Genomic DNA, 21,261 nt, shown 5'->3' on the forward strand with positions numbered 1-21,261 from the left:
TAATCTGGGTGGACCCAAATCATAGGGCAGTGGGCATTTTCACCATTAGAAAAAGATAAGATGGGACTTGTTTTCAAAGTCCATGAATGAAGCATGCTTAGCTATGGGGAAAAAAGGGTTTAAAGACTCTACTTAGGGCCCCAAAATAAGGGCACCGACTCTTGAGGTAGTGCACACGTGAGCCTGATAAGAATCTCAATAATTGCATAAGAACGAATAACAAAACAACGGTTATACATTTCACCATCACAGGAAAAGCAACTGCCACTACTATTTTGCTTTCCAAACTGAATTAACCGTTCCGTAAAACTTCTTTTCTCTGCACAGTAGAAAGCAGAGATATGACCGAGGGCAGAAACAGAAAGAGATAGCAGAATTGTTGTCATCCAGACATTTGGAGGCGGTGGTAAGTGTTGGTCCACATAGACTGTATGTAAACAAATTACGGTCACATCAGGAGGGGTAAAGGGGGCTAAGGGCATGACATAAGGTCACAGCAGGCAAGTACCCACTGGTTCAGGGTCCACAATCTCCATCAGAAAGCTATTGAACCTCCTCAATAATCCCAATGCAGACGTCAGGAAGCTGAGCTTACTACTTGACACGTGAACGGCCAAGATTTCTTGATTGTTTAGACGCCCATGTGAGTGATTGGAATTGCCTATAAATTGCAGACCCCTGGACTTCATCTACTTGTGAGTGGCAGAGCAAGGAAGCTTTCTGGACTCTGAATCTGGTCTAGAGTTTTCTTGCATTTTTGCTCTTTTTTTTCCAAAATGAATGGAAATGGGGTGGAAACATTTGAAGTTGAACCAACTGATTTAACAGAAATTGAGAATGGCAAGCCTGGTATTGCTTTTAGTTTTTTAGTTTTTTTTCTCCCTCCCTTCTTGATATTAGTTTTTCAAGGTCAATTGTTTCTGGATTCGCTGTGTATGTTTCAAATGTAATGTTTTGGTGTTGGTGTGGATTTGAGACTGATATGTTATCACTCAATGCATTTTTTTTGTTTTTGTTTTTGTTTTGGTTTTCTGGGTGAAAAGGCTATGACAAACGTGCATTACCTGCGGACTGGAAATTCGGTATCAAGCTCCAGAATGTCATGGAAGAATCTATTTATAAGGTGAATGAATGTTTTTAATGACTTTCATAAAACTAAAAAAATGAATTTTTTTATATATGTTTATAGATTAAATTGAATACCCATTTGGGTTTGTGAGTACAAGTATTGACGTGTGTTGCATGGTGGGGCAGTACATGCTGGACACTTTTACTCGCCACCGGGAGCATGAGGCGTCTAAGGAGCTGTGGCAGCGGACGTGGAAGCTGACTCAGAGGTAGAAAGCTCAGTGGGTTTGGTCTTGTTTGGTTTCTGGCCTTTTTCTTGTGTGTTGCTGTTGTTATGTGAATGGAGATGTGCAGAGGGGAGATGATGACCTTGCCAGATCAGGTGCAGTTTCTGCGCCTCATGGTCAAGGTCTGTGGTGCTAAGAAAGCCTTGGAGATTGGTGTTTTCACTGGATATTCCTTGCTCAATATTGCTCTCGCCCTTCCTTCCGATGGCAAGGTAGATGGATAAATGTTTCTAGATTCAATTGTGTAATCTATTGAATGTTGGTTCAGTTAAATTCAATTAATTGAAGTGGGTTGTTATTTGAGAGTTGTTATTTGAGAGTTTAGAATGATCTTATTTGTTTTGGCATAGTTTGATTCTAAGGTCTCATAGACTATTCAATATAATTTTTGTTCATTGATTTCTTTAATCTATCTATAAGTGAAATTTCAGATGAATCATTCAAACAAGTCAAAACTTGGAATGTATTGTTTAAACCAAAATAATCTCATCATTGAAACTTTCATTTCATTTCAATGACTAGTTGTCTTTGCTCCTGATTGACCATTGAAATTGAAGACAATAGTGTGATGTATTTAAAGGATTATTTTTGAAATCATTTATGTATATTTTTGTATCAACTTTTAAGATCACACTCATACCATACCCTGATTGATTTGTAGGTTGTAGCGGTGGATCCAGGGGAGGATCCCAAATTTGGGTGGCCATGCTTTGTGAAAGCAGGGGTAGCAGACAAGGTGGAAATTAAGCAGACGACTGGTCTTGAGTATTTGGATTCTATGATAGAAAAGGTAAATAAAACTGAATAACTTGAAACCCAATTCATTTCAAGATTCAAGTGAATGATGCACTGTTTAATGGGTGTAAATGAAAACTTCAGGGAGAGAAAGATTGCTTCGACTTTGCCTTTGTGGACGCAGACAAAGTGAACTACGTGAAGTACCATCCTCGGCTAATGAAGTTGGTGCGAGTTGGAGGGGTGATAATGTATGATGACACACTCTGGTTTGGGCTAGTGGGGGGCAACGATCCACACAACCTCCTGAGCAACGAATACATGCGCACTTCTTTGGAGGGTATTAAGGCCATCAATTCTCTCGTTGCCAATGATCCCAATCTTGAAGTTGCCACCATCTTCATGGGCTATGGCGTTACTGTTTGCTACCGTGTTTCCTAGACCACCCACTGGACCATTTTCTTCTGTTATTTCTACTAGAATAACACAGACAGACCATTTCTTCTGGTTTTCCAACAGTCGTGTGTGAGGGACTCGGGAGAGAGCCCTAAATTATTATTGTTATTATTGCCTTTGTTGGTTCCTTAGCTACGTATAAATTATTATTGATATGCAGTACGAGTTTTTTTGTGTGAATCATTGGCATGTATTTGGAAATTGCTCTACCTATTGCTCTTTGACCTTTCTGTTAAAAAAAGTATAGTCCCACATGCATCCAGAGTATGTTCGCGTTCGGTATCTGAGGAAATTGTCATACGCTCGTAATACGTTGAAAGGCAAGTGAATATAAAGAAAACAAAAACTTTCGCTGTCCATCCACACAGGTGTCACACTAAAGCGTCACAGGAGTCACTATATCAAATAATGAAAAGTAAATAATAATTGAAGGCAGGGTTGAATGGGTTGTGGGCCACAGTAAATTGTACTGCACAAGACAAGTGTTTGGGGTCGACATTTTTCCGTTTATCGTGGGGTCGTCTACTGTTTTGTTTTCTTTGACAGGTTATTATATCCACAGCCCAAATAAATTGTAAATGGTTCTATCATTGTAATTTTTTAAATTTTTTTTAAAGTTCACAATTGAGCGTTTAATAGGTTAGAAGGTCTTATAATGAACATAGGAGTTGATCAAAGTGGGGTCAGTTTTTAACTTTTTTAAAAAATTGTATAAATATGTATAAATTATTGTTCAAAGAATATTTATTTTTTTAATTACAATTTACAATCTTGATTATATGAAAACAATGTCATCATCAATCTTACAATCTTACTATATGAAATCAATGTCATCATCAATCTTCTTTACAATCTTGACTATATGAAAACAATCTTGTTATTTTGGACCATATTAACAACTGCAACAAGTGTCACTTCTTTTTTACTTAAAAAATAAAATTGTGATGATAAATAATTATTTTAAAAATGAGACTTAATATTTAAGTTGGTCTTGAAGGGACCGAAACCCTTTACATAAAGCAACAAGAAGAACAAAGGAAAGATAGACAAAATTAAAATAGAACAACGTGCCAGAAACATCAAAGGCAACAAGAATCATGCAATTTTTTTTTTAAAGTTCACAATTGAGCGTTTAATAGGTTAGGTCTTATAGCAAACATAGGAGTTGATCAAAGTGGGATTCGAAAAAATGTTACTTAATATTTAAGTTGGTCTTGAAGGGACTGAAACCCTTTACATAAAGCAACAACAAGAACAAAGGACAAAATGCTTGCAAGAAAGATAGACAAAACTAAAATATAACGTGCCAGAAACATCAAAGGCAACAAGAATCATGCATTTTTGTTTTTTTAAAGTTCACAATTGAGCATTTAATAGGTTAGAAGGTCTTATAGCGAACATAGGAGTTGATCAAAGTGGGGTCAGTTTTTAACTTTTTTTAAAAATTGTATAAATACCGTATTAACAACTGTAACAAGTGTCATCACTTTGGATTGTAGGTTTACTAGAGCCTATGGTCATCACTTTGTCTTGCTCAACCATTTCCGCCATGGGGAAAAGGTGAGCTTGCCTTATTACCTAGCCTGTTCTATGGACCACACTATCAAGGAGGTTCAGAAGGATCCTAAAGGTGACCATGCCCTCCACCAGGGGCTTATGGTCTTGGTTTATAAAATGCTTTAAGGGGAAATGCATTGAAAAGCTTATTAAAGGCAAAAATGCAAGAGATGAGACTAGGAAGAGTGAAGCCAGCGGATTCAACTTTGATTCGGAGATTGAGGGAGAATCGGAAGAGACTAGCAAAAAAGGGAGGAATAAGGCTAAGAGGAAAAGGATTGTGGTGGATTCAGACATGTCGGAGTCTAAAACTGAATCCTTTGAGAAAAAAATTGTTAAAAAAAAGAAAGGGAAAGCAACTAGAAAGCAGACTTAGAGGAAGAACACTAAAAAGGGTAACAATAAAGACATTAGCCATATTCTGGTTGATTCTAAGGAGGATGTTGAGGAGAACAAGAAGGATGAGGGTCGGGATAAAGAGGGGGAGGATAACTTGGTGATGGGCAACATTGAGGGTTTGAATACCACAAGTCTGGAGAAGGAGGATAAAGGGGATTAAAGTGGTATCAGTGATGATGATACTATAAAATCTTTATGTGATACCATCGGAACCATGGTGAAGGATATTAATAGTTTGAAGACTGATACGAAGGCAATAACAAGAGTTACGGTTGGTGATAAGCCCCTGGCAGAACATGTTAAGGAATTGGTTGTTGTCCTGCACAATGTGGAAGCTATTGAATGTATGGTGGGTAAAATCATAGCAACGAAAAAAAAGGTCAATGAGATGGAAGATAACAAGGAGATCGAAAATAAAATGAACAACTTGGGTAGTAGAATCGACAAACTGGAACTCAATGTTAAGAAGATTGCAGATCAAAATTTTCAGATCCTCAAAGCTTCAGTGGATAACATGAACATCCTGATCAATAGATTTGAAAACAATGCAGAGAAGGATGGTGAGAAAGAGCAACCAGACAAGAAGGGTCATGAAAAGAGGACCAGAGCTAATACAAAGATCAAGGGCGATATCAAAGATCGTGAGCTGGAGGAATTAAAGACCTCGGCGAACAACATGAAACAAATGGTTGTTCATGCTGAGGAAATCATGAAAAGTATTTAGGTCTCTATCTCTGTTTCTGCAAGGGTCCTTGGTTATATCTTTTTGTTGTCACTGTGTTTTCTTTTGGCTGTCTGTTTTTGGTTTTTTATGTTATGTTATGTAAGCTGATCCCTTTTTTGGGTGGGATCTTTCTGTTTTTTAAAGTGACCAGGCACATTTCTTTCTTGTTATTCTGATCTCCTGGATTGTACAAGGTTCGGGTACCTTGGAAATACCTGCTTTTACTTAATCAAAACAACTGTAACAAGTGACACTTCTTTTTTACTTGAAAAATGAAATTGTGATGATAAATAATTATTTTTAAAATGAGACTTAATATTTAAGTTGGTCTTGAAGGGACTGAAACCCTTTACATAAAACAACAACAAGAACAAAGGACAAAATGCTTTCAAGAAAGATAGACAAAATTAAAATATAACAACGTGCCAAAAACATCAAAGGCAACAAGAATCATGCAATAGGCTAGAAGGTCTTATAGCGAACATAGGAGTTGATCAAAGTGGGGTTCAATCTTACAATCTTGACTATATGAAATCAATGTAATCTTGACTATATGAAAACAATCTTGATTTTGGACTGTATTAACAACTTTAACAAGTGTCACTTCTTTTTTACTTGAAAAATGAAATTGTGATGGTAAATAATTATTTTTAAAATGTTACTTAATATTGAAGTTGGTCTTGAAGGGACTGAAACCCTTTACATAAAGCAACAACAAGAACAAAGGACAAAATGATTGCAAGAAAGATAGACAAAATTAAAATATAAGAACGTGTCAGAAACATCAAAGGCAACAAGAATCATGCAATGAAACAATTGTTCTATATGATTCAAGAATCAATACAAAAAATATATTCAAAATATATTATGAATAGATATATTTTATTTTAATTTGTATAACTAATTTAAATTAACTTATTTTTAAATTTAATTTATTTTACTTTAGAATTATGATGACAAGAATTAATTTATTTTATTTGAACTATTTACACTAGAACTATTTTTTTTACTTCATAATTTTAAGGTATTTTATTTATTTAATATTTTAAAGAAATATAATAAATAACTATTTAAACATATAAATAAAATTAAAATAATTTTGAAATAATTTTGAAATAAAACACTATTTAAGGTTATTTTTAATATGTAAATAGTAATAATTATAAATCTTTAAGTAAATGTTGCTTTCTAAGATATTTTTAGTCTATGTGAACAATAATTTTTAGTCTATGAACAAAAAATTAATGACTAATGATATTTTTAGTTTTTCATTAAAAAATATGCAAACTCTAATCATAGGAATAATTGGCATTTAGATTTGCAAGCCTCAAGATTCACAAAACTCATCAAGTCTTTGTCTATTTTGTGCACTTTCCTTATATGTTCAAAAGGTCTCTTTGTGTTCCCCCTTATGTACTTAAGGTCTATTCGTGTTTCCCCTCATGTACTTCAATTATTAATCATCAAAATTCAAATTTGTCTATGTTTTCCCTTGATGATCATTGAATCACCATTGGTTTTGATCTCTCTCTCTCTCTCTCTCTCTCTCTCTCTCTCTCTCTCTCTATATATATATATATATATATATATATATATATATATATATATATATACCCTCTATCTTTCCCAAGTTATGTATATCTCTATATCTCTTCTTATTTCTATCAATATCTCTCCCTCTCCCTTTCTCCATATCTCTCCCTCTTTTTATATCTCGAATTCTCTCTCCTCTCTCTCCCTATTCCCCTTCCTCCTTCCCCTCTCTCTATCTCTCTATCTTCCCCTATATCTCTCTCCCCCACTCTATACCTAACTCGATTACTTATCTCTATCACTTTCTTTCTCTCTCACTATTTCCCCATCTATATCTCCTTATCTCTCCACCCCCCTCTTTATTGATATCTCATAATATCTACCTCTCTTATTCACTCCATCTCTCCTACTCTATACATTTATCTCTCTATTTATATCTCTCTCTATACTCACCTCTCGCTCCTACTCTATCTCTTTCCATCCCTATCTCTCTACTCTATTTCTCTCTCCATCTCTCCATCTCTATATATCACTTTCTCAACCTCCCTAGATCTATTTATTGAGCTATATCTCCCTTCCCATATCTACTACTCTATATCTATCTTTATTTTTATCTCTCTCTGGATCTCCCTCTCACTCCATAACTAGAAGACAACTAAGAGGGGGAGGGGGTGAATCAGTTGTCCTAGATTACTAGAAGTTTTAGCAATTTAAAACAACAATACCGAAATAGCAATTAATCCAATTAACTATAAACAATAATCACAGAATAAAAGCCATCCACACAACACCAAGATTTGTATGTGGAAAACCCGGTAAAGGGAAAAACCACGGTGGGAAGCCTACCCACAGTCAGATAATACTTCTGTAGTAAGTATGTGAATTTACAATGAAGGGGGTTGCACTTACAGGAAGGCCAATAGCCTAGAGCACCCTGCTCATCACAAAAGGAGTCTCACTGACTACATACAAATCCAAACTACAATCTGGAGAAGTGTTGAATTGCAAAAGATAGCATCTCCTATGCCAGAGTATAGTTCCAGTTAAGCTCAATGTCGGAGGACTAAATCCTCTTGTAAAGCCAATTCGATCTCCAATGATCGACCAACTCCTCTGTCAGAATGATATTACATTATTCCTACATGACCATGACCTCTTACATTAACCATGATGATCTATCATGAGATCTTACATCTTATTTATACAAGCCCTCGACCATAAACAATCAGGTCGGCCACCAAACAATAAACCAATTACATAATTACAAACCATGTCGGTCTTAGACCATAACAAATAATATCCAACACATAAGACATCCCAGACATACAACAATAGGTCCTATCCATATGTTACATCAATGTCGTTCCATAACCTAGATCAATCGGGACCAATTATAGGTCCACATGCTTCAGCAATGATCTCCAAATGCCAAGTCTCGAACATGATCACCAACAACATCCTGAAACTCCATCAGAAGCTACACCAACACCAATTATGCAATGCATCAAAGATCTCCACCAAAACCTTTATCGGTGAAACCCTCATGGAACCAAAAACCAATCTTCTAAAGATAGCATCTAATCACCAGACCAAAACCAACTGACCAAATATGAGTATAAGCATCATGAACAAGCCAATTCCATCACCAGATTGTACCGGAGTCAACCAGAACATGACGGATCCATGTTAACCAAAAACTACTCAACCTATCGGGACCAGAAAGGTGCCAGTAAAGCATCCAAACAACTAGTGTTGACATCAATGACAAAGCATCAATGCAACACATAATCAATTCCTCCAAATGGCCAACAATCTCCCCCTTTTGTATTGATGGCAACACTAGATGTGAAAAACATCTAAGTACCAAGAAATGCCAAACAAGTCTCCCTCTGTGGAAGACAACTAATAATCTCCTGCATATAGCTCTGAATATCAATAACTCTCCCCCTTTTAATAGTATCTCTGTAAAGTTTTGAATTTCTTTTTCACGTCACTATCTCTCCCCCTTTGACATCAATGCTAGAAATCTAACAGAAATATCAAAGAAAAAACATAAGCCTCAGAATCTCAAAGCTGACTACTCCCCCTAAGCAGTAGCATCCCACATCAGTGCCAAAATGAATAGTATCTTTGATAATGCATACCAGACCGATGCCAAATCGCATCAATCATGTCTCTACCGGAGGGGCAGGAACCCCCAATCTGTTTCTCAGGTACTCAAACAAGTCCTTGGATAAAGGTTTAGTGAAAATATCTGCAATATGTTCTTTAGTGTTCACATAAACCAGTTTAACTTCATTTGCTTCCACCTTCTCCTTCAAAAAGTTATACTTGATAGATATGTGCTTTGTCTTAGAGTGAAATATTGAATTCTTTGATATATCAATAGCAGCAGAGTTATCACAACGAAAAACTACCGATGCATCACAATCCACCTTTAAATCCTTCAATGTTCGCTTCATCCATAAAACTTGTGTACAATTAGTAGCAGCAACAACATACTCAGCTTCAATAGTTGATAAAGAGGTACATGATTGTTTCTTTCTGATCCATGAAACCAACTTCTTTCCAAAAAAGAAGGCTCCATCGGAAGTACTTTTTCGGTCATCAACATCTCTAGCCCAATCGTCATCTGTATATGCACATAAAGTGAAGTTATCATCCTTAGGATACCACAAACCATATTCTGATGTACCTTGCAAGTATCTAAAAATCCTTTTCACCGCCATCTCATGATTTTCTCTAAGATCACTCTGAAATCTTGAAACAATACAAACAACATTCATAATGTTAGGCCTAGTCTGAGTCAAATAAAGTAGACCTCCAATCATAGATTTGTATCTTGTAGGATTTATCGGTGTAGAAACATCTTTCCTTGTCAATTTCTCACTTGTAACCATAGGCGTACTTACCAATTTAGGATCTCCCATACCAAATTTCTTCACCAATTCCGTAGCATACTTAGTTTGATAGATAAAAATACCTTTGTCAGTCTGAGTAATCTACAAACCTAAGAAAAATTTCATCTCACCAATCATAGACATCTCAAATTCTTTCTCCATGTTCTTAGAAAATTCTATGCATAATTTATCTTCACCTCCAAATATAATGTCATCAACAAATACTTCAACAATCAGTATGTCATCATCAGTAATTCTATAATATAGATTACTGTCAGCACTAACCTTAGTAAAACCAAGCTTCAAAAGATATTTATCCAACCTTTCATACCAAGCTCTAGGTGCTTGTTTCAATCCATATAAAGCTTTCCTCAACCTGCAAACCATATCAATATCATCTGATAGTGAAAAACCACCATGTTGCTCAATATAAACTTCCTCATCAAGATCCCTATTCAAGAATGCACATTTAACATCCATTTGATAAACCTTGTAGTTTTTATAAGCAGCATAGGCAAGAAATAATCTTACAGCTTCAATACTAGCTACCGGTGCAAAAGTTTATCCATAATCAATTCCGTCCTTCTGAGAATATCCTTTACAAACCAATCTAGCCTTATTCCTTATAACTTTACCATCCTCATTCAATTTATTCCTAAAAACCCATTTAGTTCCAATAACATTTTTATTTTTAGGCCCGGGAACCAAAGTCCATGTGTTATTTTTCTCAATCTAATCTAATTATTCTTCCATAGCTTTTAACCAAAATTCATCTTTACATGCTTCAATTACTGATATCGGTTCAACTTGTGAAATTAAACATACCTCATTAGTTGCCAGTCTTCTTCTTGTCATCACTCCATTGCTCTTATCCCCAATGATTTGATCTTAAGAATGATTCAATCTCACATACCTAGGAGTCTTCTAACTCTCTATTCCTCTTCCCTGTTCTTCAGTTATTGTAGAATTCTCTGATGTCACTGGAGTAACTTGTTCAACTCTCTATTCTGGTAAAGGTGTTACCGGTTCAGATATAATAATTTCCATTGTCAGTTCCTTCTCATAAATTTTGATTTGACTTTTGCTCAACTCATCTACTTTGACATTAGCACTCTCCACTATTCTCTATAATCTCTTGTTATAGAATCTATATGCTTTTCTTTCATTAGAATAACCAAGAAATATGCCTTCATCACTTCTAGGATCAAATTTACCAATAGTATCATCTCTCTTGATATAACATTTACTACCAAAAATTCTGAAAGACTTAATTGTAGGTGTATTGCCAAACCATAATTCATAAGGTGTCTCACCGGTTTCTCCTTTGATATGTGCTCTGTTGAATGTGTAAACCTCTGTTCTAACTGCTTCTCTCCAATAGATATGAGGTAGATTAGCTTTCATCATCATTGTTTTAGCAACATCCAAGATAGTTCTATTTTTCCTTTCCACAACTCCATTCTGCTGAGGTGTCCGAGGAGTAGAAAATTGTCTTCTAATACCATGCTTGGCACAAAAGTTATTAAACTCACCGGATGTGAATTCTCCACCATGATCTGATCTCAAACATTCAATCTTCAATCCTGTCTCAGTTTCCACTTTAGCCTTAAAGATTTTAAATTTTTAAATGCTTCAAATTTTTCTCTCAAAAAAGTAACCCACATCATTCTAGAATAATCATCAATGATTAGCATGAAATATCTATCACCATGAAAACTTTTAACTCTAGCAGGGCCACACAAATCAGTATGAATAAGATCAAGAACATCATTTGATTTATCTTGTATACTTCTAAAAGAGGTTCTGGCCTATTTACCCATTTGACATTCTTTACACACTAGATTAGCTTCATAATCTTAGGTATATCTCTAACAGCCTTAGTTGAACTGATCTTCACAATGCATTCAAAATTCACATGACACAGCCTTTTATGCCATAACCAACTCTCATCAATTTGTGTAATCAAACATGTCTTCTCACCGAAGTTCAAATGAAATATGTTACCTTTTGTCTGCGTATTGGCTGCAATTTCCAAGCCAGATCTGTTAATGATTTTTCATTTTCCATCCTTGAACTGTAATTGAAATCCCTTATCTACCAATTGCCCTACACTCAAAAGATTATGCTTCAAACCTTCAACATAATAAACATTGTCAGTATTGTTCTTACCATCCAATGATATAGTTCCTTTTCCTTTAATCATACATGTCTTGTCATCTCCAAATCTAACTAGTCCACCATCAATTTCTTGCAAAGACAAAAACTTCCCTTTATCTCCAATCATATGATGTGAACAACCATTGTCAATTACCCATTCATCCTTATCCTCAGTTTTAGTAGCAAGTGCCTTCTCCTCAGGTACATTCTCTTCCAGTACCAAATCATCTTTCTTGATAGCCAAGAATACCCATTCTTTCCCATTGTCAGATCCACTAGCAGAGGCATCTATCAATTCATCATCTGAATCAGTAATGCCTTCCTCATCCGCTATGTAGCATGATTTGTCTCTGACTTTCTTGAATCTATAGTTGTTCTGATATCCAGGGTTAGGTTTAAATGTTCTCTTAACTCTTTCTTCAAATCTTGAATTCCTTTCAGGACATCTAGATGCAAAATGACCAATCTCATTACATGAAAAACATTTAAAAGGTGCTTTTCCTTCATACTTACTTCCTACCGATCCTTTCTGTACTCTTCTAGCAAATAGTGCTTCAAGTTTCTCAAACTCATCATCTTCTCTCTTCATATCTTCTAATTCTTTTGCATATAAAGCTCTCCAATCTTGGTTACCAGTTGTAGATGTAGATGCATGAAAAGCAGGTTCAGTCTTCACAGGTCCAAATTCCTCAGGCTTAAAAGAAGATAGTTTCCCAACCAAATTATCTCTGTTGATAGATGTATTAGCCATTGTTCTTAATTCATTAATAGTAGTAGCCTTCATTTTGTAAGCCGATGGTAGAGCTCTCAGGACTTTAGAAACAATCTCATCTTTGCTCGGAGTTCCACCACAACATTGAATTCTCATAACAATCTCATTTACCCTTTCCATGAATGTAGTAATCCTTTCATCTTCTTCCATCTTTAGGTTTGCATATCTCACCTGGTAACCATCAAGTTTAGCAATCTTCACTGTAGGGTCACCTTGATTAAGAGTTTGCAATTTATCCCATATAGCCTTTCTAGATGATTTTTCGATTAATCTCATTATTTGCTGATCAGAAAGTGCGCACAAGAGGGCTTCTCTTGCTCTATAATCATTCTCAAGCTCCTTGTCCAGGTTTGCTGGAGGAGGATTGCCAGATCCCGGATTATAGGGTGTGACACCATTCTATGTGATCTCCCAAATCTCCTTGCCAAGACATCTTAGATGAGTCTCCATCTGAATCTTCCATATTGTATAATTTGTTCCTTCAAGCCTTGGTATATCCCTTCGAAAGATAGCTCCAACTGGATGAACTTGAACTGTTAGTCGCCATAGGATCTTCCTCAAGCAGTTAAGCTTTTTGCTGAGATGACCAAAGCTCTAATACCAATTGTTAGACAGTTCAAATAACTGGAAGACAACTGAGAGGGGGGGGGGGTGAATTAGTTGTCACAGATTACCGAAAGTTTTAGCAAGTTAAAATAATAGTATTGGAATAGCAATTAATCCAATTAAGCATAAACAATAATCATAGAATAAAAGCCATCCACACAACACCAATATTTGTACGTGGAAAACCCAGTAAAGGGAAAAACCATGGTGGTAAGCCTACCCATAGTCAGATAATACTTATGCAATATAAGTATGTGAATTTACAATGAAGGGGCCTGCACTTGCAGGAAGGCCAACAACCTAGAGCACACTGCTCATCACAAAAGGAGTCTTACTGACTACATACAAATCTAGAGTACAATCCGGAGAAATGTTGAACTGCAAAAGATAGCATCTCCTATGCCAGAGTACAATTCCAATTAAGCTCAATGTCGGAGGACTAAATCCTCTTGTAAACCCAATTCGATCTCCAATGATTGACCATATCCTTTGCCAGAATGATATTACATAATTCGCACATGACCATGACCTCTTACATTAACCATGATGATCTACCATGAGATCTTACATCTTATTTATACAAACCCTCGACCATAAACAATCAGGTCGGCCACCAAACAATAAACCAATTACATAATTACAAACCATGTCGGCCTTAGACAAAAACAAATAATATCTAACACATAATACATCCCAGACATACAACAATAGGCCATATCCATACGTTACATCAATGTTGGTCCATAACCTAGATCAATTGGGACCAAGTATAGGTCCACATGCTTCAGCAATGATATCCAAATGCCAAGTCTCGAACATGATCACCGATAGCATCCTAAAACTCTATCAGAAGCTGTACCAACACCAATTATGCAATGCATCAAAGATCTCCACCAAAAGCTCTGTCGGTGAAACCCTTGCCGGAACCAGAAACCAATCTTCTAAGGATAGCATCCAATCACCAGACCAAAACCAACTGACCAAATATGAGTATAAGCATCATGAACAAGCCAATCCCATCACCAGATTGTATTGGAGTCAACCAGATCATGTCGGATCCAAGTTAACCAAAAACTAGTCAACCTACCAGGACCAGAAGGGTGTCGGTAAAGCATCCAAACAACTAGTGTTGACATCAATGACAAAACATTAGTGCAACACATAATCAATTCCTCCAAATGGCCAACAATGTATATCTCTATATCTCTTCTTATTTCTATCAATATCTCCCCCTCTCCCTTTCTCCATATCTCTCCCTCTTTCTATATCTCTAGTTCTCTCTCCTCTCTCTCCCTATTCCCCTTCCTCCTTCCCCTCTCTCTATCTCTCTATCTTCCCCTATATCTCTCTCCCCCACTCTATACCTCTATCAATTACTTATCTCTATCACTTTCTTTCTCTCTCACTATTTCCCCATCTGTATCTCCTTAACTCTCCACCCCCCCCCCCTTTATTGATATCTCATAATATCCACCTCTCTCTTATTCACTCCATATCTCCTACTCTATACATTTATCTCTCTATTTCTATCTCTCTCTCTATACTCACCTCTCGCTCCTACTCTATCTCTTTCCATCCCTATCTCTCTACTTTATTTCTCTCTCAATCTCTCCATCTCTATATATCCCTCTATTTATATCACTTTCTCGACCTCCCTAGATCTATTTATTGAGCTCTATCTCCCTTCCCATATCTAATACTCTATATCTATCTTTATTTTTATCTCTCTAGATCTCCCTCTCACTCCATAACTTTCTCAGCCTCTATCTTCTTACTCCCCCCTCTATCTCTCTATCTCCCTCTTTATATCCCCCTCTCTATCTCCCATCTCTCATTCCTTCACTCCCTCCATATCCCCTATCTATCTCTTTATCTCTATATTTATACCTACTTGTCTATTTTTGCCTCTATCACTCTATTTTCATCTCTACAACTATCATTCTCGCTTCCCCTCTAAATCTCTAGATATATCTCCCTCTCTCTCGCCCTCTTCCTATATGTATATATATACATATATGTATATATATATATATATACATATATATATATATATACATATATGTATATACATATATATACATATATATGTATATATACATATATATGTATATATACATATATGTATATGTACATATATATATATATATATGTATATATATATATATATGTATATATATATATATATGTATATATATATATATATATGTATATATATATATATATATGTATATATATATATACATATATATATATATATATATATATATATATATATATATATTTCCTATCTTTATCTTAATCTTTCTATCTCTCACTCTCTCTATATTTATCTCTTCCATCACTATCAATCCCTATCTTATGTCTCTCTTTATCTCTTCCTCTCCATCTCCCTCTTCATCTTCCTCTCTATTTCTATCACCTTATTGCACTCTCTTTCTCACCCACTTGCTCCTCTCCTTCTTTTTATCCTTATCTCTCCCTCTCTCCCTATAGAAAACATAACATGAGTCTATTGATAATAGAGCTTGATTATCTTCCTAATTCAAATGTTTAGTTTTAATCATGTTTGGAACCATGTAAATGGATGCATAGTTAATTTGAATATATGACATCTCCATTGAGACCTTTGTTGTACAAAAAGCATCATTTTCCAAATGGCATACCAGTTCACCCCATGTACTGTACAAATGTATACAAAATAAGACCAAAAGTTCCCTAATTGTCCTTCCACACCTTAGCATACCAATTTCACACCAATGTGCAATTTCTAGTTAGTATTCATTTGTTCAAAATTGGTAGTAGAGAGAAAACTCTTACAATTACAAATCTTCTAAAAAATTGAAACAATTAACACACATTGTACATATGCCCTACCAATAAGATTTGGAATGTATAAGATAATGTTTAGCCTCTATATTGAAAATATAGTTTACTCATCACAACAACATATGAAACAACCACCCATAATTGTTATAACATTATGTTATTAGGGGTCACACCCCTATAACATTTATATATTATTCTAATATAAGGTTATAAATCCTTGTGTTATAAAGTATATACCATTTAATAATTAATAATCTAATAACTATTAGATTTTTAATTATTTATGAATGGTTTCTTTCAATTGGTGTAACTAATACTCCTTAAGGTATTTTGCCACCCTTTCTTCTATATTTAAGAAGATTCTCCCTCATTTGAGGTGCGTGAATTTGTATATTTCTAGTAAATTATATCACTATGCAAATGAGTTATTAGTGGCCATGTGCAAGTATGTAGAGGAGTGTCCTTAGGGTCAATAATACATTATATTTATGAGAGTTTTAATAAAATGCTACTTTATGGAGTATTTTTATCTAAAATAGTTCTCTCCATGTATCTTATGTAATGTGAAAAATTTATATTTTATATGGTTCTCATTTTATTTATTTTATATTTTGTTTATAATGATTAGTATCCTACGATCCTAATTTCTAACAATAATAAAGTTTATTTTAAAAGAAAAACATCTTTATAAAAAAATATATGCTTAGGTGTCCTGTCATGTAAACAAATACATCCCATAAAAATACTATATTCCATATATAAACCCTGTTTAAAAAATGCATAACAAAATGTCCCATAAATAAACTAATACATCCAACTACTAGTCACTTCCTCCATAAATACGAGTAAGAAACACACTCCAAGGTGTAAGGATTACCACTCAAACTATCAAAAGAAGAGGACAAATATTAAATAATTAAAAGAAAACAAACATTAAATTAAACCATTCAAATCTCAAACTTATTGCCAAATTCGAGTTTTTGAATGCTTACAAGAAACACTTGAATCAGGTGTAAGACTCGCCAAACAAGAGACAATGGTATAAATTCAAGACTTAAAACCAAACAAGTATTTGACTAGATAAATCACCTCTCATTGATATTACCAAATTCAAGTTTTAAACATCCAACAAATCCATTTGTTTATAACAAATGAATTGATCGATATTTCTTGTGTATTGTGTTGCATTTTTCCTCTCTCGTATTTTGTTGTGTGAATGTTCCTAGTGAAAGTGAAGGAAGAGGCATATAAGAGGATGCAATAGTAGAGGATTGAGAAAAGGGAAAGTATTCTTCTTCCAAATATTTTTTTTTATCACTATATTGTAAGTTCATATATGTTGTTTTTAGTTATATTGTAAGTGTCTATCAATTCTATATGATATAAATGTTGTAGCCACAAGTGTATATATGTCATTTTAAATTGTAATATAAATTTTTATCCATGTTGTATGGTGTAAATATTCTAACCACTATACTGTAAGTACATATATGTCATTTTTGTTATACTATAAATGTCTATATATTCTATATGATGTGAATGCTATAGAAATATATTGTAACTACATTTATATAGTTTTTAGTTATATTGGAAATTCTTGTATAATCTATATGATGTAAATATTATAGACACTGTATTATAAGTGCATATAGATAATGTTTAGTTATATTGTAAATGTATATTTGTTATATACGATGTAAATGATGTAACCACTATACCATAAGTGCATCTATGTCATATTTAGTTATTTCGTTATAGCGATCTATACGATGTCCAATTGAATGCTTATGACTATTTATTTTGTTAAATGTCTATTGAAAATATTCCAAATTTTAAAATTGGTCTTTAGCTGTGTTTTGTTTCAATGTGTTCAAGGGAAGGTTTTTTTTTCTTCTAATAGTCAATGTAGGTAGTACATACCTCTATAGATGAAGAACCAAGCTTAAATGTGGACCTATTATGACATAAAGAGATTGAGGACAACCTTTCCTCTAGATAGAAGAAGAGTTAGATTCCCATCAAATAAAAAAAACCCAAGTTAATTAATTGCGAGAGTGCTCCACAACTAGTTCAAACAATTGTCTAGATGAATGAAACTACAAGAATCAAGAAAAAAAAGGAAAAATGGGAGTGGACCAAAGATGATTTGATTCAAATCTTAACGTAGATGTGGAGGATGAAAAAAGGAGTGCAACAAATATTTAAAGAACTCATACCACCACACTCACCAACTAGTTAGGTAGGATAACATCAAGTTCAAAGAAAGATCCTCCTATATTAATGATAATAGATGAAGAGGCTTTGATTATCAAATATGCAAAGAGATGAATACTATGGGTCACATGCTTGAAATTATCAATATAAAGATATAAATTGCTCGAATATGCCAAAAATGACCCAACCCATTTAAGAATGGGTTACATGGTAAGTCATGGTGGACTAGGTTTAAAATGTGTAATCCTAAACTCACATTGAGGATAGAAAAAGGCCTTGAGAAAGATAGATAACTAAACATTCAACGTATTGTTGTGCCTTGTTCTAAATGACATTGTCCAAAACCTATTATGTCAAGCTATATGGATCTCAAATGATATGGAATTATGATGAAACTAAAATTTAGGTAGGGAAAAATGGAGCCATGTAGATGTTGGTGAAAAGAGGTAGAAGAAGGTATCTTACATCATACCGAAGAGTAGAGAATGGATAACCATTTTGTATTATGTGAATGCTACTTGATAGAGAATACCAAGATTTTATTTATTCAAGGGTAAAATCTAACTTAAAAAATAAATTATTAGTTATGGACCGGGTTCTTGCATGATTGACCAACCCCACACGTGGATGACCAAAGAAATATTTATGAACTAGTTGCATCACTTTGCAAGATCAATTTCAAGTGGTGTCTTACTAAAAAAAAGGCACTATTTTTTTATGGCCATGGAAGCCATGTTGATGTTTAAACTATCTAAGAGGCAAGTGTGTTAGAGATTGATTTTATAACATTGCTAGTGCATACTTCACATAAAATATAGCCCCTTGATGTGATTGCATTTTTGACATTTAAATCACACTTACATTTTGAAAAAGTAGCATGACTAGCAAGGTTTCCAAACATTGAAATAAAGAAGGAAGAATAAGAATAACTAAGAAGAAAACATTTAAAAAAGAATCAATTGTTGTACACATCAAGGACCTGTATATGGTCCCTTGATCCAACTTAGGCACTTGTAGAGGATATGCATCCCAATGGGACATTTTAGTTTATATACATAATGATGCTTCAATATGGTGCACATAAAACATCCTTAGTCTTTTCATAGTTGATGTTTCATCTATAGAAGTGGTGAACATATTTCTATCCTATCTTAAGATGTTTAATTGCAACCTGCAATGGAAGAATAAGTGGTAGAGAAAAATATGCATGCTTCATATTTAACACCAACTGGGAGAAATTACCTTTAGAGTATAGAAATTACCTTTAGAGTATAAATAATGACACATTTAAAGACAAGCATTTCACCATATTGAGTCCCTCCCCCCCACCAGTAATAATAATAATAATAATAATAATAATAATAATAATAATAATAATAATAATGATATAGTACTGATAATATTGATAATACTGATAATACTAATAATCATAAAATCAAAAAAATCAAGGTGATGCCACATACAATCTAGAAAAATCATATAATAGCACATAAGGGATCCAAAGACATGGGGTTAGTATGGATGTATGCTAAATAATTTATTTTTTGAATAAAGGGGTAAAAACTTTATTAATAATCAGAAACAATCCTTACAAAAGAAACCCAGAGCCCCAAAGCTCCAGAAGAGAACAATCAACCGAACAAGTTATCAACCAGCTTCATAATTATCCATATCCTCAGCAAAGATCCTATGCAAATCCTGACAATAATCAAGGGAAATATTCTCCCAACCCTCAACTTTCCAATCCTCACCATGTTTCGAAGCCCACTTAGCCAAACAATCAGCTGCTTTATTCCATTTACGAGGAATGTAGATGAAAGACACCTTCTCCATCATAGCACTAATTTGCAAAATTTGATGAACAATCCCTGCCAGCCGCCAATTAATCCCACTCACCTTCTCCTCAATCAACAGATTAACAATAATCTGTGAATTTGATTCGCAGATAACCTTACGCCACCCCAACTCACATGCATGCTCCAAGGCATATAAAATTGCTAATCCCTCTATAAAATTATTAGCCTACTGCCCTTTATGCACTGAAAAGAAGAAAACCACATCCACCATATGGTCCCTACCAACACCTTCAATCCCAGCAGGACTCATATTACCACAAGAGGAGCCATCGGTGTTAATCTTAATGGAGTGATCCTAAGGGGGCAACCATCTTCCCACCATTTGAACCTTCTTCATAGCACGTCTACCTCTCCTGACATAAGCGGAGACAAGAGACATCTCTTGCAAACCCAACCTACTCACAATTTCAGCCTCTCCTCTTTCCAGAGAAAAATTCACCTCACATTTAGTTTCCACCTTCTCCTGGATCATTCCAATTATTTTATTCTACACTTGCTGAACTATCAGCCTGACTTCCTGAAAGATCCTCCTATTCCTCTCTAGCCAGATCTACCAAAGTATGAAAATGGGCCTAATGTGCCACACAGTCTGGAGAAAAGAGGACAAAAAAAGAGGCCTGCCCAAACTGCTCCAAAAATCCACCAGAGAATCCACATGAACACAAGGATATTTCCACACCCCCACTAGTAATGCCAAATATGCATTGAGAAAGGGCATCGGAAGAACATGTGTGCAGAATCCTCCTCCCCATTACCACACAAAACACAGATGGAAGGACCATGGAACCCACACTTGCGAATATTGTCCCAGGTTAAACATCTATTTAAATCCAAAGTCCAAGCAAAACAGTTACGCTTCGGCCAAGAGAATTTGTTCCAAACATATTTCCACTAGTGCACCTCCCTCCCCTCTAGTCTACCAGATAACAACACCTGTTACCCACTGGCAACAATAAAAACACCCTTAGTATTCGAGGACCAAGCAAGTCTATCACTATCCTTGAGGGCACTATAGTGTCTACTAGCCAAAATGCCATGAAGCTCAACACAGTCTTCCTCCATACCAACAACCGACCATTCATTAGGCACCTTCCACCGCACCATATCCAATTGCCGACACCTATAAACAAACTTAAAGTCGCTCACTCTAGACCACCCTGCCTTAAGGAAC

The 21,261-nt window shown here is 35.0% G+C and overlaps 1 protein-coding gene across 1 annotated transcript; it reads left to right on the top strand.

The window, feature by feature from the left end:
• The first annotated feature begins 346 nt into the window (after positions 1-346).
• LOC131038561 (flavonoid 3',5'-methyltransferase) lies at positions 347-2,726 on the top strand. Its single transcript, XM_057971043.2, has 6 exons — positions 347-849; positions 1,044-1,123; positions 1,255-1,337; positions 1,423-1,567; positions 2,017-2,145; positions 2,235-2,726. The coding sequence occupies exons 1-6, from the start codon at positions 777-779 to the stop codon at positions 2,529-2,531; spliced, it is 807 nt and encodes a 268-aa protein (XP_057827026.1). The 5' UTR covers positions 347-776; the 3' UTR covers positions 2,532-2,726.
• The last annotated feature ends 18,535 nt before the right edge of the window (positions 2,727-21,261 follow it).

The sequence above is a fragment of the Cryptomeria japonica genome, chromosome 10 (assembly GCF_030272615.1).
Source record: "Cryptomeria japonica chromosome 10, Sugi_1.0, whole genome shotgun sequence".
Classification (NCBI taxonomy): Eukaryota; Viridiplantae; Streptophyta; class Pinopsida; order Cupressales; family Cupressaceae; genus Cryptomeria; species Cryptomeria japonica.